Source organism: Staurois parvus, unplaced genomic scaffold (genome assembly GCF_062004578.1).
Source record: "Staurois parvus isolate SC_StPar_1 unplaced genomic scaffold, SC_StPar_1.0 ptg002045l, whole genome shotgun sequence".
NCBI classification, from domain to species: Eukaryota; Metazoa; Chordata; class Amphibia; order Anura; family Ranidae; genus Staurois; species Staurois parvus.
This window is the reverse complement of record NW_028319841.1, coordinates 276,075-300,956: the sequence shown is the minus strand read 5'-3', so window position 1 is coordinate 300,956 and position 24,882 is coordinate 276,075. Positions and strand designations below refer to the sequence as shown.

The 24,882-nt window shown below is 47.4% G+C and overlaps 1 protein-coding gene across 2 annotated transcripts; it reads right to left on the bottom strand.

The window, feature by feature from the left end:
- Positions 1-688: 688 nt before the first annotated feature.
- Positions 689-17,980, bottom strand: LOC149432929 (cysteine and glycine-rich protein 3-like). Of its 2 annotated transcripts, none has more exons than XM_089664797.1 (6): positions 17,865-17,980; positions 9,417-9,545; positions 7,199-7,367; positions 5,546-5,678; positions 3,727-3,820; positions 689-1,037 (listed from the first exon to the last, which is right to left on the bottom strand). In XM_089664797.1, exons 2-6 carry the CDS (start codon positions 9,526-9,528, stop codon positions 961-963), a joined length of 585 nt encoding a protein of 194 aa, XP_089520923.1. In that variant the 5' UTR covers positions 9,529-9,545; positions 17,865-17,980; the 3' UTR covers positions 689-960. The 2 variants fall into 2 exon arrangements, with proteins under 2 accessions (XP_089520923.1, XP_089520921.1); XM_089664795.1 differs by lacking the exon at positions 17,865-17,980 and adding an exon at positions 15,051-15,208.
- Between the last annotated feature and the right edge of the window lie 6,902 nt (positions 17,981-24,882).

The window sequence follows — 24,882 nt, the reverse complement described above, 5'->3', positions numbered from 1 at the left end:
CCCTGTGTCCTTGGCCACACTCAAAAAAGTCTATGAAAAAGTTACCAGGGGCATCTCATGGGGCCCCCTACTGACCCCGAGCCCTAGTTTACAAATGGTCAGTCCGCCCCTGTAGGTGACCACATACAAAAGTGTGTAGATAGATATATATATACCGTCCTCAAGTCCCTAAATTTGGGACTAAATGCTATAAAAAAAAGGCAGCAAATTTGTGAAAACACAAATGATGATAAAGTGACACTCTGTGTTAAATAAAGAAAAATAAATATGAAAAAAAATATAAAAATACTATTCGTCAGAATTGGCCAAAAACTAAATATTGTGCCCCCCAAAAACACAGAACAAAAACCAAACTCCACTTGTGTGATCCTCAATATAGCCGGAAATATTGAAAATTCCAGCCATGACCATAAATGACCATAAATGATGCAGGTGTAAGCAATGGGATCCGTCACCGGCTAGATTGCCCCCCCACCTTCATGTAGCGACCCCAAGGGGTCAAAAAGCCTTCATATTATTGGCACCGCTAAACGCCCAATCCTCCAGGTGCGGATCCGGTATCACAATAGTGGTGGTATCCCCAGGACCTAAAGGTACCACCGATCCTGGTATCCGGGTAATTTTCATAAAGGGTAATAAACTCAGCCTCCTCATATATGTTGTAAAGAAAAGAAGAAGACTCCTCCCACAGCGTAATATTGTTACATTTATTCAAGTTGGTAAATGCTCACTCACATGTTACAAGCAAAAAAACGTGCTCACAGGACCTCATGGAAACATGCTGGGTGTACTGCTATGGGTAGACCAAAATGGCTCTCGTGCTGGAAGTGACGTCATCACGTCTCCGTCTATTTACTGAGAGATGCCAAAGATTGCGCTGATCAGAGCCATCGAAGAGGTTGGGATGTCAGCAGCCCCCGAACTTCAAACATCTGAGACGTGGGCAGGCTCTTCTTCAGTTCATCCTTCTTTTTGTTCCACCTGTGTCAGGCCTCCGAACCCGATCCCTTTTGGACCAAAGTTCTTAGCGTAACAAACTGGAAAGAGAGGGATGGGGGAGGGGTGTCAGTACTCGCAACAGGTAAAGGTTGATCGGTGAACCAGGGGCGGACTGACAACTCATGGGGCCCCCGGGCAATAGGGGATCATGGGGCCCCTGTGTCCTCTCCCACACTCAAACCACACCCAAAAAAGCCTAGGAATGGTACCAGGGGCATCTCATGGGGCTCCCTGCTGACCCCGGGCCCTTGGGCAGTGCCCGAGTTCCAAAACGGTCAGTCCGCCCCTGCGGTGAACCATAAATGCTGCTTTTCCCGTTGCTTGATTTAGGCAGACCTCCAGCCTGACCACACATTTGTAGCAAAATCTCTCCTGTGTTGAAATTGATTATTAAAACTCGGCTTCCCCTTTTGAAGCTGCAGCTATATTGTGTTCTTCGTTTCCTGTCTGAAAGACTTCAATCATCATCAATCCCCTCTCCTCTGGATCTGTATAGTCATTGCTTGCCCCTCCCAGCTATTGCCATTCTCTGCCATCAATCATTTTTGCTGTTTATCATGTGTGAGCGTGATCTAAAGAGCTGGCGTCACTCACTGTACTGCTGTTCCTGAGCATTATATGAAAGAACGCATTCCCGGGTATCCCTTTAAATGTGCATGCTCCTCCCTGCTGGTGCAGACTTTAGCTGCGCAATCTGCTGATCAATTGCTTGATTATTTTGTCCTTTCACACGGCAATCTGATCAGGTCCACTTGTCAGTTTTTCAGGCGGACCTGATCGGACGGTCCATGTATCCCTATGCCCTATACCCGCCGGTATAAAACAACTGCTGCAAAACAAGAAAAGAAAACAACTGCTCCAAAATTGACTGCAGAGCCCCATCTCAGTCTTCTACGGACTCAGTCTTCACAGGACTGAGACTGAGCTCTGCAGTCACTTTTGCAGCAGTTGTTTTCTTTGTGCAGAATTGTGACCCGGAATAAGAAAACTGCTGCAAAAGCGAGTGCAGAGCTCAGTCTCAGTCTTCACGGGACTGAGACTGAGCTCTGCAGTCACTTTTGCAGCAGTTGTTTTCTTTGCGCAGGATAGTGACCCGGAATAAGAAAACTGCTGCAAAAGTGACTGCAGAGCTCAGTCTTCATGGGACTCAGTTTTCACGGGACTGAGATTGAGCTCTTCAATCACTTTTGCAGCAGTTGTTTTCTTTGCGCAGGATAGTGACCCGGAATAAGAAAACTGCTGCAAAAGTGACTGCAGAGCTCAGTCTCAGTCTTCATGGGACTCAGTTTTCACAGGACTGAGATTGATCTCTGCAGTCACAGCAGTTGTTTTCTTATTAAATGTCACAATCCTGTCCTTTTTTGTTCAGTCAGTTGACTGTCAGTGGACCGCGCTTATGCTTATCGGACGACGTTTCCCCGGAAACTGTACATGCCGTCGTAACTTTTGATACAGCAAATAAATTGTCGCCAGCTAAGCGGCACCAACAATTTTCCCTCTTTGAAGCTCAGTAAGCTCTGACATGACTCTGTATTACTAGCAGCACACACAGTGAAGGAGGAAAGTGAGGCTTCCCACCTGTTACCTAGGTGTCTCATCACACAGCAGAAGCAAAAGGATGTTACATCCCTTCCACTTTCACCGCAAAACATGGCGTCACTTTCACACCTGCAAATCATGGAGTGTTTCCATGTTTTTGTCTAACCCCTGTATAACTCTTGTTCCATGTCAGTGACCCAAAGCATTGAAGCCAAAGGATCAGCATGGGGGCCAGGGCTGCTGTTAGAAACAACGGGGCCCCATACAGCCAACCTGATAGGGCCCCCCTCCCCCCCCAAAAAAAACCCCCAGTTTACTATGCTTCAGCAAGAAATGAATACAGTGAGTGAGCGCTACTGATCACTCATTGTGTTCATTCAGGAAAAGAAGGGGCTGGTAAATGTGACACTGTGGCACTCTCCATCCTGAGGGATCCTATTGTGTGCTTGCAGCTGGGGGGGGGGGGGGGCTGGGCTGGGCAGCAGGGGGAAATGTATGGTGCACAGGGAGGGAGATGGGTGTGGGGGGGGCAATTACTTGAACCGATCGCCTGTATGGCTCTCTGCAGCAGCTGAAAGCCAGCAGGAGGGAGAGGAGAAGAATCTGGCTTTCAGCTGCTGCAGAGAGAGCCATACAGGGTATCGGTTCCAGTAATTGCCCCCCGCCATCCCCATCTCCCTCCCTGTGCACCATACATTTCCCCCTGCTGACCAGCCCCCCCCGCCCCCCACCGCTGCAGTGCTTCCAGCTTCCCTCCTCTCCCTCCCACCAACAGCTGCAAGCACACAATAGGATCCTTCAGGATGGAGAGTGCCATATGTGGCAGTGTCACATTTACCATCCCCTTCTTTTCCTGAATGAACACAATGAGTGAGCAGTAGCGCTCACTCACTGTATTCATTCCTTGCTGAAGCATAGCAAACTGGGGTTTTTTGGGGGGAAGGGGGGCCCTGTCAGGTTGGCTGTATGGGGATCAGTTATAGTAATTGCCCCACCCCCCCACCGTTCCGATCAACCTCCCTGCTCACATGTGATTCACCCAGCTGCCTGGGCCCCCCTGCTGGCCTGGGCCCCGTACAGGAGGACTGGTGGTACCCCCTTATGGGGGCACAGACTAGAAATGACTCCACATTTCCATTACCATGGGAGTTTATGTTTCTATGTTCTGATCTCTCATTCTGGTCAAACCTTTGCAGTAGATTTCTCCATCCTTCTCCGTCACGGTGGTGGAGTCCAGACTCTTCCCGCACAGCGCACAGCGGAAGCAGGTTTTATGCCAGGGCTGCAGAGAAAAGAACAACCATTATCACAAACCCCTCTTATCCCCCGACGTCCCGTATCAATGGGGTAAAGGCAAAAGAATAACGAGGAGCAACAGAAGTCCCCCAGGGTGACTTTCCCCACCGGGGGCACAGACGGCAGTAAAAACCTGACCATAGACCGAGGATAGAGGCACCCAGAGTCCACGATATTTTATGTAAAGTCGACACATTTCGGGAGTTGTAAGAATCTTCCTTCTTTAGGGCTGAATGAGTTCAGGAAAAGTCTGGACCGGATATTATTCCGAAGTACTGGTGATCCATTGGCTGGCAGTCCTGTTGGGAGTCTTCTATCACACTGTAGTTTGTCAGCCGAACCAAGGCTTTCTTGAGCTCAGCCCTGAGGGAGGGAGTTTTACCACCCCGAAACGTGTTGGCGATTTTGAATAAAACATCGCTCCAGGCTTTCATAATTGGAGATGGGCATCTATCCTTCATTTTATATTCAGGTTTTCCTATGGACTATCCACAGAAGTTCTAGGAAAAGTAGAGCCACCAGGTGACTCCGATATTTAAAAATTCATAGCTTTATAAACACCCACCTAGCACTCCCCATTATCCAAAATGAAAGACAAAAATGGATTTTTTTGTACCATAAAACCTTTTCTCTGTGTTTATTGGGGGACACAACTGTGTTCTAGAACAGGGGTCTCTAAACTGCGGCCCTTTGCTTGCCTTTATCTGACCCTTGGGGCACTTTTGCTTCCACTGATACGAGGCACAATTCCTCCCTCTGACACCAACAATGGGGCAATAATTCCTGCACTGACAACAACAATGGGGCACTATTCCTCTCATTGACACCAACAATGGGGCACTATTCCTCCAACTGATACCAACAATGGGACAATAATTCCTGCACTGACACCAACAATGGGGCACTATTCCTCTCATTGACACCAACAATGGGGCACTATTCCTCCAACTGATACCAACAATGGGACAATAATTCCTGCACTGACACCAACAATGGGGCACTATTCCTCCCACTGACACCAACAATGGGGCACTATTCCTCCCACTGACACCAACAATGGGACAATAATTCCTGCACTTACACCAACAATGGGGCACTATTCCTCCCACTGACACCAACAATGGGACAATAATTCCTGCACTTACACCAACAATGGGGCACTATTCTTCCCACTGACACCAACAATGGGGTACTATTCCTCCCAATGACACCAACTATAGATTCCCACTCAAAAATAGACCCCAGGAATAATAGACCCCCTCCCTCAACAGTAGATATTTCCCAGTAAAAAATGACCCCCCAGAAACATAAGACCCCACTAGCAACAGCAGATCTCCCACCAGCAACAATAGATCCCCACTCAAAAATAAATCCCCAGCAGCAACAACGGATCTATAAACCCTCCAGCAACCAGCAATAATAGACCCCCTCCCTCAACAGTAGTTATTTCCGCCAGAAACAGAGGACCCCCCTAGCAACAACAGATCCCCCACTAGCAACATAAGTTCCTCACTCAAAAATACATCCCCTCCAGCAACAACAGATCCCATGGAAGCAAGCATCAATAGTCCCTCCAGCACCCCTTACCATTACATACATCCAGTGGTAAAAGTGGCGGGCCCGTGTTCCCCTGCGTTCCCCCGTTTTCTCACTGAAAATAAACCCTGATCCTTGCTCAGGATTCCGATTACAACCAATGAATGTGACTCACCCTTCCCCCTCCAATAACTTTCTCAGCAGCGTAGACGGATTTCCCACATCTGGGGCACTTCTCCGTGGCACCGGACTTCTGTGCAAACTTGGAGGAGTGTGTGGTGGTCGGGGAGCCACGGGATGGGTGCGTCCTACAGAGACACAGATGGGTTTGGGTGAGGCTACAGAATTCAAGGAGTTTTATAGACGGGTCAAACTGATATTAGTTTGCATTAAATGCTGGATAGTCAGGCCTTGTTCACACGGGGTGTTTAAATCCGCTCCCCATGTAGGGCTGCGTAATACCAGCAAGGGGATGCACAGGGGTCGCGTGCATCCCCGTGCCAGCAGTCCCATAGCCGTCAATTGAGATGCCACGGCTGAATGGACACGGCCGCTGCACCCAACGTGACGCTCCATGACCCCGAACACCCCAACAATGGTCGGACTGGATGTCTGCCCCACCCATGTATGAAAAACATGTCCAGATTGGTCAAAGACCATTGACAATTACAAAATTACAATATTGGATACACAGAATATAACTGGATATAACATTTATAGGGAAAGTTGATCCAGGGAATATTCGATTGGCTCTCGGGGGATCAGGAAGGAATTTTTTCCCTGCGGGAACAAATTGGATCGTGCTTTGCTGGGTTTTTTCTCCTTCCTCTGGATCTATTGTGGGTGTAGGATTATAACTTTTTTTTTTTAATGGTTGAACTGGATGGACTTTTGTCTTTTTTCAGCCAGACTAACTATGTTATTATTATTCAGTAACCAATAGAACAAGCAATAAGCCATAGCAACCAATCAAAATGTCTGCAACTAGAAGACGATGGATTACGATTGGTTGCTGCGCGTCGAGATCAGGGGTGGACTGACCATTTAGGCTCTTGGGCACTGCCCGAGGGCCGGGGTCAGTAGGGGGTCCCGTGAGATGCCCCTGGTACCTTTCATAGGCTTTTTTGGGTGTGGTTTGAGTGTGGATGAGGACACAGGGGCCCCATGATTTCCTATTGCCCGGGGGCCCCATGATTTGTCAGTCTGCCCCTGGTCAAGATCACTAATACACAGGGGCGAACTGACAACTCATGGGGTCCCCAGGCAATAGGGGATCCCGGGGCCCCTGTGTCCTTGCCCAAACTCGAAAAAGCCTATGAAAAAGGTACCAGGGGCATCTCATGGGGCCTCCTACTGACTCCGGGCCCCCTACTGACTCCGGGCCCTCGAGTTTCCAATGGTCAGTCCGCCCCTGCTAATACATACACACTTTTACTGGATTTGTATATTTTCAGGATAACAATGGAAAATTGTATCGAATACTTACTGTAATTTTCCTTTCCTGGCACCGATCCATGGCAACATTCATGTGCTAGTATGCTGCCATTTTGGCGCCAGGAATGACTTTCGGAAGAGTTTTATCTTCAGGGGATGAGTGGGACAACAAACCTCCATGTTTTTTTTTTTTTAATGGCATGTATTACCCAGAATCACACATCCCAATGACACATGGAACACCAGATATATGCCACCGAGATAAACACAGAAATCTTGGGGTTTAATCTCCAAAGCCCTGACAAAGGCAGTCTCTAATTCCCCCGAAGCGCGTCGGGATGTATTTTCAAAGCCTGGACAGGTGTTGCATAGTTGTTTAAAATATCGTACTCACTGAGCCACTTCGATGCCAAATCTCTCTCCGGTATCGGTGCTCAGGCAGCCAGCTCCTTGTCCATACCCGTATCCCTTGGGGCCGTACTTCCGACCGTAGCAAGATTTGCAGTATATCTCAGACTCATGCGCTGCCACTGTGGTGCTGTCCAGGGCTTTCCTGCATACCACTGCAGAACAATATGGCGGGTTATACAGGGGCTACAGATGCTAGAGGGAATGCACTTAAACCTGGACCCCGCATTCACTATTTCTGGTCTCCCAGGACCCCGAATTCACTATATCCGCTCTCCCCGGACCCCGCATTCACTATATCTGCTCTCCCCGGACCCTGCATTCACTATATCCTCTCTCCCTGGACCCTGCATTCACTATATCTGCTCTCCCCGGACCCTGCATTCACTATATCTGCTCTCCCCGGACCCTGCATTCACTATATCTGCTCTCCCCGGACCCTGCATTCACTATATCCTCTCTCCCTGGACCCTGCATTCACTATATCCGCTCTCCCCGGACCCCGCTTTAACTATATCCGGTCTCCCCGGACACTGCATTCATTATATCCGCTCTCCCCGGACCCTGCATTCACTATATCCCCTCTCCCCAGAGTCTGCATTCACTATATCCGCTCTCCCCGGACCCCGCATTCACTATATCCGCTCTCCCCGGACCCTGCATTCACTATATCCGCTCTCCCTGGACCCTGCATTCACTATATCCGCTCTCTATATCCTGCATTCACTATATTCAGTCTCTCCGGACCCTGTATTCACTATATCCGCTCTCCCCGGACCCCGCATTCACTATATCTGGTCTCCCCGGACCCTGCATTCACTATATTTGCTCTCCTCGGACCCTGCATTCACTATATCCGCTCTCCCCGGACCCTGCACTCACTATATCCGCTCTCGCCGGACCCTGCATTCACTATATCCACTCTCCCCGGACCCTGCATTCACTATATCCGCTCTCCCCAGACCCCGCATTCACTATATCCGCTCTCCCCGGACCCCGCATTCACTATATCTGCTCTCCCCGGACCCCGCATTCACTATATCCGCTCTCCCCGGACCCCGCATTCACTATATCCGCTCTCCCCGGACCCCGCATTCACTATATCCGCTCTCCCCGGACCCCGCATTCACTATATCCGCTCTCCCCGGACCCCGCATTCACTATATCCGCTCTCCCCGGACCCCGCATTCACTATATCCGCTCTCCCCGGACCCCGCATTCACGATATCCGCTCTCCCCGCACTCTGCATTGACGATATCCGCTCTCCCCGGACCCCGCATTCACTATATCCGCTCTCCCCGGATCCCGCATTTACTATATCCGCTCTCCCCGGACCCAGCATTCACTATATCTGCTCTCCCACAGTACACAGAACATGGGAATGCAATTATTTTAGTAAATATAAACTGCTAAATCCCTTTTCTCATCAGTAGTATAGAGCAGTCTTGTGACTTCTATCAGTGTCCAGCAGGCCACTGGTTAAAGCCTGTAGGAGGAGTATTAATTCTGCCCTAGAACAGGGATAGGCAACCTGTGGCTCTCTAGCTGTTCTGGAACTACATTTCCCATGAGGCATTGCAAAAATGACAAAACTGACAGTTACAGCTATGACTTGCAGAGGCATGATGGAACTTGTAGTCCTGTGGCTCTCAGGTTGCCTACCCCTGCCCTAGAAGGATGTAAAACACCTGACCTCTGTCTGGACAGTGCTGATTGGCCCTGAGCTGATCAAATGCACTCGCCCAAGAAAAAAAAACCTCTCTAGAAATACACACCAAACTGAGCATGTGCAAACTGCCTACGGTTCAGGTTTATCGGGAGATAAGAGGTGGTCGCTTGAAAAAGGGGAGGAACACAGAAGTCAGGCTCAAACAGCCTTTTTACACAATGCAGAGAATTAACCCCTTAGGTTCCCCTGAGTATAACCAGCACGCTTTACTGCATCTACAGACTGATTGTACTGTTGTGGGTTCAGTAACACTTTAAATCTGCTTATATTTTGCCTCCAAGTAATAAATGGAATATATTAATACAAAATATTATTTGTACGTCTGCCTCATGGAAACAAAGCAAGCGGGGAGGATGTGAATTAAGAAATCCCGAAGGTTTTAATACAGTTTGCTAAAACAAAGGGAAAAGATATTCAGGATTGAATTCACATTTGCAAAAGCGGGTGACATGTACTTCCATTTTCTGCACTTACTGCAGATGAAGCACGGCTTGTGGAAGCTCCTCCCGTTACATTGTATCTCCTCGGCGTGGTAAACCGTCTTGCCGCAGGCTCCGCACTTGGCGCCTCCACCCAGGTTTGGCATTGCTGAAAAATTAGAGTCTGAAAAAAAGTGAAATGATTAATGTCATAGTAAATGTAAAGCCGAGAATGACGCCTCATATGAGCTGCATGTCCATTAAACCCAAAAGTTGATTTTGGGCTGTTTAACCACCTTAAGTCTGGACACTTTCCCCCCCTTCCAGTCCGGACACTTTCCCCCCCTTTCAGTCTGAACACTTTCCCCCCCTTCCAGTCCAGACACTTTCACCCCCTTCCAGTCCGGACACTTTCACCCCTTCCAGTCCGGACACTTTCACCCCTTCCAGTCCGGACACTTTCCCCCCCTTCCAGTCCGGACACTTTCACCCCCTTCCAGTCCGGACACTTTCCCCCCCTTCCAGTCCAGACACTTTCACCCCCTTCCAGTCCAGACACTTTCACCCCCCTTCCAGTCCGGACACTTTCACCCCCCTCCAGTCCGGACACTTTCACAGCCTTCCAGTCCAGACACTTTCACCCCCTTCCAGTCCGGACACTTTCACCCCTTTCCTGTCCAGACACTTTCCCCCCCTTCCAGTCCAGGCCAATTTTTAGCTTTCAGTGCTATCACACTTTGAATGACAATTACACAGTCATGCAACACTGTACCCATATGAATTTTTTTAAATTTTTTGGAGACCAAGATTTATTTTGGTGGTATTTATTCAGCGCTGGGATTTTTATTTTTTATTTTTAGTAAAAAAAAGAAAAAAAAAAAGAACCCAAATTAGTTTATAACCAAAAATTATAATTTAAAAAATTATTTTTTTTTTCATATTATTATTTATGTTTTTTTTTCTACATACTGTCACCCTAGCAGTAGCTATTTGTGGGGGGTGACAAAGATTTTTATTTTTTTTACACTGATTGCGTTTACACCCATAAAGGCTGTAAAAGCAATAATTTCTCCTTCTCTCTGGCTGCATTCTTACAGCCATTGAGAACTACTGAGTGAGCTGTGATTGGTCATAGCTTGTCACATGGTACAAGACTGTTGTGAATAGCCCTGTACCATGCGACCTCTGTGATCATTCACAGATTTCACACGTAGTAAGCAATGATGTCAGAAGTGACCTCTTGCTTACTACTCTGCATGTGATCACTGATTGGCCAACCAGTGATCACATGATCGGCACCTTGCACAGAGGTCCCGTATGATGATCGGTGTTCCACTGTGTCTGGAGGACACAGCGCACACCGGATCACGGTGCTGCACGCTCCTGGGGAATGCGCACGGTCCATAATGGCGGGTGTCGTTTATTAACGGCAACCCACCCCTGGAGTGCCACTGTCCGGCTGTTTATATACAGCAGCCAGACGGCAAGTGGTTAAATTGGCAGCTGTTATCAAAATAATCACTGATGATCCTGCCCTGGAGGTCCTTGTTCAGGCACTTCCTGTTATAGGGTGACAGCGCTCTGTCTCTGTTTGTACTGAAGACTGCGCTGGATTGACAGGATCAGTCACTGGTCGTAGGTGGGTGGTTGCGTTGGTGGGTAGGGGGAAGACCCTTCAGTCAGTTGTCCCCAATGGTGGATACTGGCGGTAAACCCTCTTAGGGTTTGGGCTGCTTTCTGGTGCAGTCTTGAGGTTGTTTCCACACGTATATCTGTAATAATAAAAAAGAAGGAGCACCCAACATCCAAAAGAATGCACTTTTGATGGTAGATTAGGAAGCATTTATTGAGAGTAACAACAAATACATCAAGCCAACGCGTTTCGGGAGAGAAGACTCTCCCTTCTTCAGGGCTATTAACTGCTTACCCACCGTCGTATAGCAGATATACTGCTACACGGCAGCACGGGTGCACAAATCACATTATATATATATACACGTGATTTTGCATTTCCTGATGGGGGGTGTGTGCAAGCCTCACGCGTGCCCTGCCCGCGCCACTCAGTGGGTCCCGGCCCAGTGATTACTGACAATCACCAACGGGGAGGAAGACTGTTTTGTTTACAGTCTTCCTTTTTGTCAGCTCGTGCACACTGCACAGCACAGCCATCCAGAGCAGTGTGATAACAGTGAAACACACACCTCCCACCCCCTAGTAAAACACTCCCAGTACACAGTTAACCCTTTGATCACCCCTCACATTAACCCTTCCTGCCCAGTGGCATTAGTACAGCATCAGTGCTGTTTTTTTTAGCACTGATCACTGTATTGGTGTCACTGGCAGCAGTCCCACTATAAGTCGCTGATCGCCGCTATTACTAGTAGGAAACAAAATCCCAATATATACACTGTCATTTGTAAACGCTATAACTCGCACGTAAACCATTTAATTTACACGTATTGGGATTTTTTTTTTCAGCAAAGACATATCGCAGAATACATTTTGGCCGAAATTTATAACAAAATTTTATTTTTTTAAAAAGTTTTACTGGACATGTTTAATAGCAAAAAGTCCAAAATATTATTTTTTTTCCTCAAAATTGTGAGTCTTTTTTGCTTGTAGCACAAAAAATAAAAACTCCACAGGTGATCAAATACCACACAAAGAAAGCTCAATTCGTGGGAAAAAAAGGACGTCAATTTAACCTGGGTGCAGCGTTGCATGACCTCACAATTGTCAGTTAAAGTAACGTAGCACCATAACACAAAAAATGGCATGGTCAGGAAGGGGAGGGGGGTAAATCCTCTGGAGGGCGAGGGCTCAAATAAAAAAAAAAAAAAATACAGAGAAACAAATATATGAGAGAAAAACACAGTAGTACATACATACTATTTTTTTCATATACATACTGGGTTTTTTTTTCTCTTTCTCATATATTTGTTTCTCTGTATATTTTTTGTATTTGTCTAATAGCCCTGAAGAAGGGAGAGTCTTCTCTCTTAAAACGCGTTGGCTTGATGTATTTGTTGTTACTCTCAATAAATGCCTCCTAATCCACCATCAAAAGTGCATTCTTTGGGCGTGCCTTCTTTTCTACTATTCCAACGATCTGTCCTTGTCTCCCAGTTGTTCCCCAGCTTTTGTCTCCCTGTCACACAGGCATTAGAGATTGGCAACACTGACACACATTACTCAAGTATGGTCCACTGTTGTCACCATCAGGAAACCTGCCCTGAGAAATTGTTTCCAGCAATTCCTGGAGTGCACAGAGGCAAGAAGAGTCGCTTTCATTTCTTCTCTCGTTCTCATCCTTTTCTCTCTTTCTTTTTTTTCCCTTCTTTTTTTCTTCTTCCTCATTTTCTTTCCTTCTTCCATTCTTTCTTGTCAGTTTTTTTCATTCAAACCACCCGAAGTAAACTGACTAATGTATAGGCTGGGGTTTTAGGCAAGGTTAGTGTTACACTGTTAAACTGAATGAGTATAAATTCGACCACAAAATCTTAGGAAAAGAATGTTCTAAGAAAGTTGATTAGTTTTTCCAATCATTTGTGGGGTCAAACTGATGTTCATTTCCAGTGATGTGATGGGAAATTTCGAAGGAGGAGGATGGAAAATTTTCCTCGAACAAATGAATTTCTAGCAATGTATGTGGTTTTCGTTAGGTAAATCCATTTATTCTAAAATCAAATGTTAAAAGCAAGCAAAATCTTTTGAATGATATTCAAATGTTCTGAGAATTTTCATACAAAATTTCCAAGACTTTTCCTAAGAATTTTCATTCAAAACTCTATCCATCTATGGCCAGCTTTAGGTTCAGTATTGGGGCTGCAGGGAGAGTTGGTGTTGGGGTTCGGGTTACAGGGAGGGTTCATGTTTGGGTTAGTTTTGGGGTTATAAGGATATTTAGGGTTGGGGTTAATTGAAGGACTATTATTATGATCACATGGAGAGTTGGGGTTATAGAGAAGGTTAGGGTTGGGTCTACAAAGAGGGTTAGTATTGGGGTTACAGGGAGAGTTAGTGTTGGGGTTCAGGTTACAGGGAGGGTTAATGTTAGGGATAGTGTGGGGGTTGTAAGGCTATTTAGTTTTAGGGTTGGGGTTACAGAGAAGGTTAGTGTGGGGTTGGTTGGTGTTACAGAGAAGGTTAGTGTGGGGTTGGGGTTAGTTGGTGTTACAGAGAAGGTTAGTGTGGGGTTGGGGTTAGTTGGTGTTACAGAGAAGGTTAGTGTGGGGTTGGGGTTAGTTGGGGTTACAGAGAAGGTTAGTGTAGGGTTGGGGTTAGTTGGGGTTACAGAGAAGGTTAGTGTGGGGTTAGTTGAAGAACTATGGTCACATGGAGAGTTAGGGTTAGGGGCTACAAAAAGGATTAGTATTGGGGTTACAGGGAGAGTTAGTGTTGGGGTTCAGGTTACAGGGAGGTTTGATGTTAGGGTTAGTTTTGGGGTTAAAAGGGTATTTAGTTTTTGGGGGTTGGGGTTACAGAGAAGGTTAATGTGGGGTTGATTGGGGTTACAGGGAAGGTTAGTGTGGGGATGGGGTTACAGGGAAGGTTAGTGTGGGGTTGGGGTTGGTTGGGGTTACAGAGAAGGTTAGTGTGTGGTTGTGGTTAGTTGGGGTTACAGAGAAAGTTAGTGTGGGGTTGGGGTTAGTTGGGGTTACAGAGAAAGTTAGTGTGAGGTTGGGGTTAGTTGGGGTTACAGAGAAGGTTAGTGTGGAGTTGGGGTTACAGGGAAAGTTACTGTGGGGTTGGGGTTGGTTGGGGTTACAGAGAAGGTATGTGTGGGGTTGGGGTTACAGAGAAGGTTAGTGTGGAGTTGGGGTTACATGGAAAGTTACTGTGGGGTTGGGGTGGTTGGGGTTACAGAGAAGGTTAGTGTGGGGTTGGGGTTGGTTGGGGTTACAGGGAAGGTTAGTGTGGGGTTGGGGTTAGTTGGGGTTACAGAGAAAGTTAGTGTGGGGTTGGGGTTAGTTGGGGTTACCGAGAAGGTTAGTGTGGAGTTGGGGTTACAGGGAAGGTTTGTGTGGGGTTGGGGTTAGTTGGGGTTACAGAGAAGGTTAGTGTGGAGTTGGGGTTACAGGGAAGGTTTGTGTGGGGTTGGGGTTAGTTGGGGTTACAGAGAAGGTTAGTGTGGAGTTGGGGTTACAGGGAAGGTTCGTGTGGGGTTGGGGTTAGTTGGGGTTACAGAGAAGGTTAGTGTGGAGTTGGGGTTACAGGGAAGGTTTGTGTGGGGTTGGGGTTAGTTGGGGTTACAGAGAAGGTTAGTGTGGAGTTGGGGTTACAGGGAAGGTTCGTGTGGGGTTGGGGTTAGTTGGGGTTACAGAGAAGGTTAGTGTGGGGTTGGGGTTAGTTGGGGTTACAGGGAAGGTTAGTGTGGGGTTGGGGTTAGTTGGGGTTACAGAGAAGGTTAGTGTGGGGGGTCCTTAGGGCACACCATTCCTCTGTGCACCAAACACTTCCAGCAGCGATCCTTCAGACAATAAATCCTAAGGCAATGACTACAGTCTCTATTAACAGGAAAAGCACCGCAGATTACATCGAAAAGCTGTGGGATTTAGCAGCTTGTTAGTACAAAAAAAAAAATCACCAGTTTTTCCAGGTGCAAAAACATCCAAGAACAAATCATGAGAACGTGTCCCAGTCCTGAGAATTGGGGACAGCTGTAGTTGTTTGGTCACAGGGGGCTCACCTGTCCTTCTCCGGTGGCGTCTCAGGGAGTATGAGGTCTGTTCCCACTCTGGGACCTTTTAAATTCCCCAGAAAGATCTTTCCCCGGGCGATGATTGATGCTGAAGAACATCTCTGAATTCAGAGGGTTGAAAATAGCTCCTGAGATATTTAGTCTCAGGTTTTCCAAGACTTTTCCTAAGAATGTTTGTACAAAATTCTATCCATCTATGGGCAGCTTTAGGCTCAGTATTGGAGTTACAGGGAGAGTTAGTGTTGGGGTTCAGGTTACAGGGAGAGTTATTGTTAGGGTTAGTGTTGGGGTTATAGAGATGTTTAGTCTTAGGGTTGAAGTTAGTTGAAAAGCTAATATTATGGTCACATGAAGATTTAGGGTTGCAGTTATAAGGAAGATAGTGTTGGGGGCTACAAAGAGGGTTAGTGTTAGGGTTAGTATTGGGGTTAAAGGGAGAGTTAGGGCTCGTTTACACTTGCTTTGACTTTAAAACACATGAAACCACCTACCGCTTCAACATGCTTCATGCTTCTGCAATGCTTTGATGATGCTTGGGTGGTGCTTCAATGATGCTTTGTGGTGCTTTTTTAAGCTTTAATGAAGATTTGTCATAGACTTCTATTGAGGCTTTGAAGATGCTTTGAAGCACCACTAAAGCAAACTCAATGTGTAAAGAGGACTGTAAACAAAATACTTTATTTAGTGACAGGCTTTGACTGCTATTTAGAGTGCTTTAAAAAACAAAAAGCGTGTCCAATGCCATGTTTTGAAGTTAGTGTTGGGGTAAAAATTCTCTCTCTGGAGTCTATAGTTACATAGTCTGGATGAAAAAAGACAAAAGTCCATCTAGTTCAACCATTAAAAAAAAATGATCCAGAGGAAGGCAAGAAAAACCAGCAAAGCACGATCCAATCTGCTCCTGCAGGGGAAAAAATTCCTTCCTGATCCCCCGAGAGGCAATCGGATATTCCCTGGATCAACTTTACCTATAAATGTTATATCCAGTTATATTTTGTGTATCCAAGAAAGAATCCAGGACTTTCCTACAGCAATCCACTGAGCTGGCCACAACCAACTCTTGAGGGAGTCTAATCCACATTTTCACAGTTCTCACTGTGAAGAAACCTTCAGAAAACCTGAAGAATACCTTTTTTGTTTGGAGATTAAATGAGCCCTTAGTGTTGGGGCTACAAAGAGGGTTAGGGTTAGGATTGGGGTTACAGGGAGAATTAGTGTTGGGGTCCAGGTTACAGGGAAAGTTAATGTTTGGGTTAGTGTTGGGGTTATAAGGATATTTAGTCCTAGGGTTGAGGTTAGTTGAAGGACTATAGGAGGGCTATGGTCACATGGAGAGTTATGGTTGGGGCTACAAAGAGGGTTAGTATTGGGGTTACAGGGAGAGTTAGTGTTGGGGTTCAGGTTACAGGGAGGGTTGATGTTAGGGTTAGTTTTGGAGTTAAAAGGGTATTTCGTTTTTGGGGGTTGGGGTTACAGAGGTTAGTGTAGGGTTGGGGTTGGTTGGGGTTACAGAGAAGGTTAGTGTGGGGTTGGGATTGCAGAGAAGGATAGTGTGGGGTTGGGGTTAAAGGGAAGGATAGTGTGGGATTGGGGTTAGTTGGGGTTACAGAGAAGGTTAGTGTGGGGTTGGGGTTACAGAGAAGGTTAGTGTGGGATTGGGGTTGCAGAGAAGGTTAGTGTGGGGTTGGGATTGGTTGGGGTTACAGAGAAGGTTAGTGTAGGGTTGGGGTTACAGAGAAGGTTAGTGTAGGGTTGGGGTTACAGAGAAGGTTAGTGTGGGGTTGGGGTTACAGAGAAGGTTAGTGTAGGGTTGGGGTTACAGAGAAGGTTAGTGTGGGATTGGGGTTGCAGAGAAGGTTAGTGTGGGGTTGGGATTGGTTGGGGTTACAGAGAAGGTTAGTGTAGGGTTGGGGTTACAGAGAAGGTTAGTGTAGGGTTGGGGTTACAGAGAAGGTTAGTGTGGGGTTGGGGTTACAGAGAAGGTTAGTGTAGGGTTGGGGTTACAGAGAAGGTTAGTGTAGGGTTGGGGTTACAGAGAAGGTTAGTGTAGGGTTGGGGTTACAGAGAAGGTTAGTGTGGGATTGGGGTTGCAGAGAAGGTTAGTGTGGGGTTGGGATTGGTTGGGGTTACAGAGAAGGTTAGTGTAGGGTTGGGGTTACAGAGAAGGTTAGTGTAGGGTTGGGGTTACAGAGAAGGTTAGTGTGGGGTTGGGGTTACAGAGAAGGTTAGTGTGGGGTTGGGGTTACAGAGAAGGTTAGTGTGGGGTTGCAGAGAAGGTTAGTGTGGGGTTGGGGTTACAGAGAGGTTAGTGGGGGGTTGGGATTGGTTGGGGTTACAGAGAAGGTTAATGTGGGGTTGGGGTTACAGAGAAGGTTAGTGTGGGGTTGGGGTTACAGAGAAGGTTAGTGTGGGGTTGCAGAGAAGGTTAGTGTGGGGTTGGGGTTGCAGAGAGGTTAGTGGGGGGTTGGGATTGGTTGGGGTTACAGAGAAGGTTAGTGTGGGGTTGGGGTTGCAGAGAAGGTTAGTGTGGGGGGTCCTTAGGGCACACCATTCCTCTGTGCACCAAACACTTCCAGCAGCGATCCTTCAGACAATAAATCCTAACACACCGATCACAGTCTCTACTAACAGGGAAAGCACCGCAGATGCCATCAGAAAGTTGTGCGATTTAGCGGCTTGTTGGTGTAAAAAAAAAATCACCAATATTTCCAGGTGCAAAAACATTCAAGAACAAATCATGAGAACGTGTCCCAGTCCTGAGAATTGGGGACGGTTGAAGCTGTTTGGTCACAGGGGACTCACCTGTCCTTCTCCGGTGGCGTCTCAGGGAGTATAAGGTCTGTTCCCACTCCGGGACCCTTTAAATTCCCCAGAAAGATCTTTCCCCGGGTGATGATTGATGCTGAGGAACATCTCTGAAATCAGAGGGCTGAAAATAGCTCCTGAGCAGTCCCTGGACTTTTTTCCTAATACTGCGATAGAGATGGATAACAATGTGTTCTGGAATTCCACTCAGGATCACAGCTTTCCAGTCCTGCGGCTCATGTTACTCAGAATGACGAGCCCTTCGCGGCTGCCCCAAACCGCACAGGAAATCCCCGCAGCGAGGAAATGGTTAATATCGTCCAATAATAACGCAGCTGTTTTGGGCATTCGGTTCTGAGTGGAACGTATAGAATTCTTTAAAGCTAAAGTTTAATCTGCTTCTATTTTACCTTCCCTGGGTTGCTCCCCCTCCCCCATCAGCAACCTACTAATGATATTTTGGGGTAAAACTATTCCGTTTTCCTTGCGATTTAGATCCAGCGACATCATCACTGGGTCTCTGTTCTTCTCTCAAAATTCTAAATAAATCTGTCTGTCTTCATGAATACCTTATTTTTGGCCCAGTGACTTCATCCCAGGGTCTCTGTGCTTCTTTATGCAATGCAGGCAGATCATGGCGGGTGGGAGGGGTTGGTAGAGTGATATACATGGCTTCCTGAAGACGTCACAGCATCCTGCCTCAGTACTCCTCTCAAGAGCCCTCAGTCCTGATCAGGGGCGAACTGACAACTCATGGGGCCTCTGGGCAATAGGGGATCATGGGGCCCCTGTGTCCTCGCCCACACTCAAACCACACCCAAAAAAGCCTATGAAAGGTACCAGGGACATCTCATGGGGCCTCCTTCTGACCCTGGGCCCTCGGGCAGTGCCCGAGTTCCCAAATGGTCAGTCCGCCCCTGGTCCTGATACAAGCAGTGGGCCGGCTCTTGCGAGGAGTTATGCAAATATTAAAAAATGCCTTGATGGGTGGGTGTCAGGCTGGAGGAGTGGGTGTTCCTAGGCAGGCTGGAGGAGTGGGTGTGCCTAGGCAGGCTGGAGGAGTGGGTGTGCCTAGGCAGGCTGGATTTGTATGCAGATCACATGTGATGCTGATCCTGATGATTGAAATAAAATGAAATCCAATGAATGAAAGGGGCAGGGCCAGGGACAGAGAACGAGAAGGAAAGAGCTAGATGGTGCTGGGCGTCCACCAGCCAGGAAATGAGGCGGGGTCTATCGGACTTGCCGTAGCTTTTATTTCAAATTGTGAGAAGCTCACAGAAGCTGAGAAGCGGGTGGACTGCAACATCACCTGCCCATCCCCCCTCCACTCTGAGAATGCCTTATATTCAATGAAAAAAATTCAATGCATTTGCTGAATGGTGGTGGCGCCAGGCGATTGACGCTGTGTGCTCAGTGCGCAGAGGGGAGGATCGTGCCACTCGCTGTATGTAGTGTTTATCAGCAATCCCAGCAGATATAAGGTATGGATAATTATGTGCCAAGCTGGCCAGTGTAAGCTTCCCATATATAGACCAGGGGTCTCCAAACTTTCTATACAAAGGGCCAGTTTGCTGTCCTTCAAACTTTACGGGGGCCGGACTGTGGACATTGGGAGCATCAAATGTCCCAGCATCAGTGGGAGCAAAAAATGCCCCATCTTTGGTGCCAGTGAGAGGAACTGTGCCCCATCGTTGGTGTCATTGGGAGGAATAGTGCCCATCATTGGTGTTATTGGGCCCAATTGTTGGTGTCATTGGGCAGAACTGTGCCCTATCGTTGGTGTCATTTGGAGGAATTTTGCCCCTTCATTAGTGTTATTGGGCCCAATTGTTGGTGTCGATGGGCGGAACTGTGCCCTATCGGTGTCATTGGGAGGAATTTTGACCCATCATTGGTGTTATTGGGCCAATTGGTGTCATTGGGAGGAATAGTGCCCCATCATTTGTGTCAGTGGGAGGAATAGTGCCCCACCATTGATGCTATTGGGCCCAATTGTTGGTGTCATTGGGTGGAACTGTGCCCTATCGGTGTCATTGGGAGGAATTTTGCCCCTTCATTGGTGTTATTGGGCCCAATTGTTGGTGTCGATGGGCGGAACTGTGCCCTATCGTTGGTGTCATTGGGAGGAATTTTGCCCCTTCATTGGTGTTATTGGGCCCTATTGGTTTCATTGGGAGGAATAGTGCCCCATCATTAGTGTCATTGGGAGGAATAGTGCCCCATCATTGGTGTTATTGGGTCCAATTGTTTGTGTCATTGGGTGGAACTGTGCCCCATCGTTGGTGTCATTGGGAGGAATTGTGCCCCATCATTGGTGTTATTGGGCCCAATTGTTGGTGTCATTGGGAGGAATTGTGCTCCATCATTGGTGTTATTGGGCCCAATTGGTGTCATTGGGAGGAATAGTGCCCCATCATTTGTGTCAGTGGGAGGAAAAGTACCCATCATTGGTGTTATAGGGCCCAATTGTTGGTGTCATTGGGTGAAACTGTGCCCCATCATTGGTGTCATTGGGAGGAATTGTGCCCCTTCATTGGTTTCATTGGGGGAATTATAGCCCACCATTGGTGTTGGTGTCATTGGGTGGTACTGTGCCCCATTGTTGGTGTCATTGGGAGGAATTTTGCCCCTTCATTAGTGTTGTTGGGCCCAATTTTTGGTGTCATTGGGCAGAACTGTGCCTCATCGTTGGTGTTATTGGGAGGAATTATGCCCCATCATTGGTATCAGTAGATGAAATAATGCCCCAAGGCACAGATAAAAGCAAGCAAAGGGCCGCATCTGGCCCCCGGGCCACAGTTTGGAGACCACTGATCTAGACAATTGCTGGAGTTCAGCCTATAACAGAACACCTTCATCTCAATGTCATATATGACTCCCAGTGCAGGAATCAGAGAGTGGTATTGTATGTCCTATCCATCCCCGACAATCTGCTCTTTTCATTTGTAACTTTTATCGATATTCCAGATTTCTTACCCGGCCAAGGAAAATATGAGCCCCCCCACCCCATCCCACCCCACCTACATGGATCGACGGCCTCACTGAGAACCTGAAACGCTTAGAAGAGCACAGAGGGCAGTGATGTCACAAAGAAAAGACCCCCGAACAGCCGATCAAATTTCAGTTTTCTGTGGCTTTTGTCAATAAAGAGGACCTGTCATCTGCCACTGCCGAATTCAAAGTATAAAGGAACACCAGCTGTGTACTTGTCAGGACTCCTGATGCCAGATGGCCAACAAGACAGCTGAGCAAATGGCATTTTCAGAGGCAGGAACAGCTGAGCCCATGTTTTTCCCATACCGGGTTTTCTTTAAAGGTGCCGACTCCAGGGTGGTCTGCTTGGTCCTAGATAACGAGCCCGGGGCACCAAGGGCAAGGGGAGTGTAGACTGGTGAGCTGCCATTCTGCCCTGACTGTGGGCACCCTCTACAGAATGGAGGCCAGTACTATCCCCCATAAGGGCTAATGGACGTGGGTGGTCAGATGCATTTAAAATACGCATTCTCAGCAATGTGTACAATAGAGGATTATGGGTAAATCACAGATGGGTCTCAAATTTCCATGTACATTATTAAAGGGTAAGTTCACTTCTTCAGGTGAACTCTAAATTCCCTGGTCACCCCTCCGGACCCCCGCTGCACACAGTGGCAGTGATGCCTCGTGCTGTCGCTGCAAACTGCACTACAAAGCTCCGGAGGGAGTATCCATCATACCGCTCACAACGGCAAAAGGCCATTGGTCAGTGCAACCGTGCTGACCAATAAGAAGCGCTTTTTTTTTCTTTTTGGGACACCTTACCAGAAGAAGAAGCTTCAGATGTGCTTCTCATTGGTCACTTGGCTACACTGACTGATGAGCAGCGGCGGACTGACAACTCATGGGGCCCCCGGGCAGTAGGGGATCATGGGGCCCCTGTGTCCTTGCCCACACTCAAAGTATACCCAAAAAAGCCTATAAAAAAGGTAACAGGGGCATTTCATGGAGCCCCCTACTGACCCGAATGCTCGAATGGTCAGTCCGCCCCTGCTGATGAGCATTTGCCATTGCAGAGCATCATGATGGATACTTGTTCTGTTTCTGCCACTTTATGCACCCACATACCTCCCGAGACTCGGTCTTTCTGGACAGTATGGTCACCTGCTGACTTGGCACCATCCACAGGCAGCTTAACTCTTCAATAAGACACAGAAGTTGAATCCAACACAATTTTACTTCAGCGAAATGCGGTACAGAGGATGTTATTTCCAGTGTTTTGCTTTACTGAGCCCTGTCTCTGTGAATAACTAACAGTGACTGAGGGAACATGGGGAGAGAGGCTCGCTCGGACTAGTTCTAAAAGGGCAGGACAGAGGAAGATACCAAAATCACATTAGTAAACAAGTTGTAGTGACCCAGAACTGCCACCAGATGGCAGCATACTACAAAGCAATAACAACCTAATGAAGTTCAATGCAAAACATGGAAGTGAAGCAGATCAATACTGACTCCAGGGAGGTGTATTGCTGAGTATAGACCTCTACACCCGCAGCAAGGGGCTTCACGGTCACTATGTGCAGCAGAGTTTGGAGGGGTGGCCAGGATATTCAGAATTAGTTCATCTTATCATTTGAATAGGTGAACTTACCCTTTAAGGGTAGTTATGTCTTGTAGAGATATCAGCCAAATGATCGGACTAACGGCAATGTGCAACTTGTAATTTACTGTATGAATGTCTCTGCAGATGACACCAAGCTGTTCCGGGGATAACGTCCTTACAGGATGTCTCCAACTTACAGGCCGACCTCAGTGCTCTGTGTCATTGGGGGACTATGGGGCCAATGAGGGTTAATGTTGATAAATGTAAGGTTCTGCACTTGGGGGCTACTAGAGGGATACAACTGGGGGGGGGGGGGGGTCAATGGTGGAAAAGGATCTGGGGGGGGGGTCAATGGTGGAGAAGGATCTGGGGGGGTAAATGGTGAAGGATGCTGCCATTATTAAGCTTGTGATCTACCAGAACCCCCAGATCCTTCTCCACCATTGACCCCCCCCAGATCCTTCTCCACCATTGACCCCCCCAGATCCTTCTTCACCATTGACCCCTCCAGATCCTTCTCCACCATTGACCCCCCCCAGATCCTTCTCCACCATTGACCCCCCCAGATCTTTCTTCACCATTGACCCCCCAGATCCATCTTCACCATTGATCCCCCCAGATCCATCGTCACCATTGACCCCCCCTGATCCTTCTTCACCATTGACCCCCACCAGATCCTTCTCACCATGCCTCTTACTAAATACCTCGGACTGTCTGCTTTCCAAAAAGGGGTCATTTGGGGGGGTATCTGCATCCTGGCCTTTGGGTCCTGGTATATTCGGGCCTCAAGAAATGAGATCGGCCGTCAGTACATCAGAGTTGATCGATTTTCATCAAAGAAATGTAGCAGAATACATACAGTATTTGGCCTAAATTTATGAACAATTATTTATTTGCAATTTTTTTTAACAGAAACGAACAAAAACTCATTTTTTTCACAATTTTCGGCCTTTTTTCGTTTATCTTGCAAAAAAATGAAAACCCCAGTGGCGATCAAATACCACCAAAAGAAAACTATTTGTATAAAAAAAAGATAAAAACTTCATATGGGTACAACGTTGCATGACCGCGCAATTGCCAAAGTGCAACAGTGCTGAAAGCTGAAAATTGGCCTGGACGGGAAGGGGTTGAAAGTTCCCGGCACTGAAGTGGTTGAGGTTGTAGCTTTGTCCTCCATCAGAAAGAACAGAGAAGCAGCAAATGTCCCTTGAAGGAAGGTCACCAGAAGAAGACCCCAGGAGACGGGAGATCTCCCCATTCTGGTCGTAATTCGTTCTTTTATCGTCTTTATAGGCAGCTCTATAATGTATGGAGATCATGTAACAGAAGATCTGACGGTGGAGGCCAACACACCGAACGCAGATTACAAAGGGCGATATTTAGGAAGGCGCTAAGTTTGTCGGCTGACTCATAATCTTCACAGAATTCGGCCGCTATCTCCCCTCACTAATAATAGACCATGAGCGAGCTCACAGCTCAACCACCAAATCTGAGACCCGTGACTCACTTGTCTGGACCTACCTAGTCGCCTTCACCTTCCTGCCCTCCCAACCACAGAGAATGCCACGAGCCAATGGAAAGGCACACTAGGCGCAATTACGTTGAAAACAGTAATTCCGAAATTCAACATTTTGTTTGGTACGTGGCAGAAAATTATATCACCTAACACTCCCTTACATCTCGACTCAACGACTCCGGAGATGAAATGTACTGCCAGTTACGAGGAAGCGAGACTCTCGGCTAGAGCCATCCTATACAGCAGACTCAACCTTTTACCCCTGAGGAGCCCCTGCTAATACCCATTCTTTGTTGGTCAGTGGGAAGCTTGCCATATATATTGGTGGTCAGTGGGAAGAACGCCCCTTACATTGGGGGTCAGTGAGAAAAACGTCCCTTACATTGGTGATCAGTGGGAAGAATGTCTCTTACATTTGTGGTCAGTGGGAAGAATGTCCCTTACATTGGTGGTCAGTGGGAAGAATGTCCCTTACATTGGTGATCAGTGGGAAGAATGCTCCTTACATTGGGGGTTCGTGGGAAGAATGTCCCTTACATTGGGGGTCAGTGGGAAGAATGTCCCTTACATTGGCGGTCAGTGGGAAGCTTGCCATATATATTGGTGGTCAGTGGGAAGAACGCCCCTTACATTGGGGGTCAGTGAGAAAAACGTCCCTTACATTGGTGATCAGTGGGAAGAATGTCCCTTACATTTTTGGTCAGTGGGAAGAATGTCCCTTACATTGGTGGTCAGTGGGAAGAACGTCCCTTACATTGGAGGTCAGTGGGAAGAATGTCCCTTAAATTGGTGGTCAGTGGGAAGAATGTCCCTTACATTGGAGGTCAGTGGGAAGAATGTCCCTTACATTGGTGATCAGTGGGAAGAATGCTCCTTACATTGGGGGTCCGTGGGAAGAATGTCCCTTACATTGGGGGTCA

What these genes read in the sequence shown, in the direction of transcription:
- LOC149432929 (XM_089664797.1), bottom strand. Translation starts at nt 9,528, where the DNA reads ATGCCAAACCTGGGTGGAGGCGCCAAGTGCGGAGCCTGCGGCAAGACG. An exon ending in AAGTTATTGGAGGGGGAAGG is followed by an intron (nt 3,821 to 5,545) that starts GTGAGTCACATT and finishes TTTTCTCTGCAG; the next exon opens with CCCTGGCATAAAACCTGCTT. An exon ending in TGGAGAAATCTACTGCAAAG is followed by an intron (nt 1,038 to 3,726) that starts GTTTGACCAGAA and finishes CTCTCTTTCCAG; the next exon opens with TTTGTTACGCTAAGAACTTT.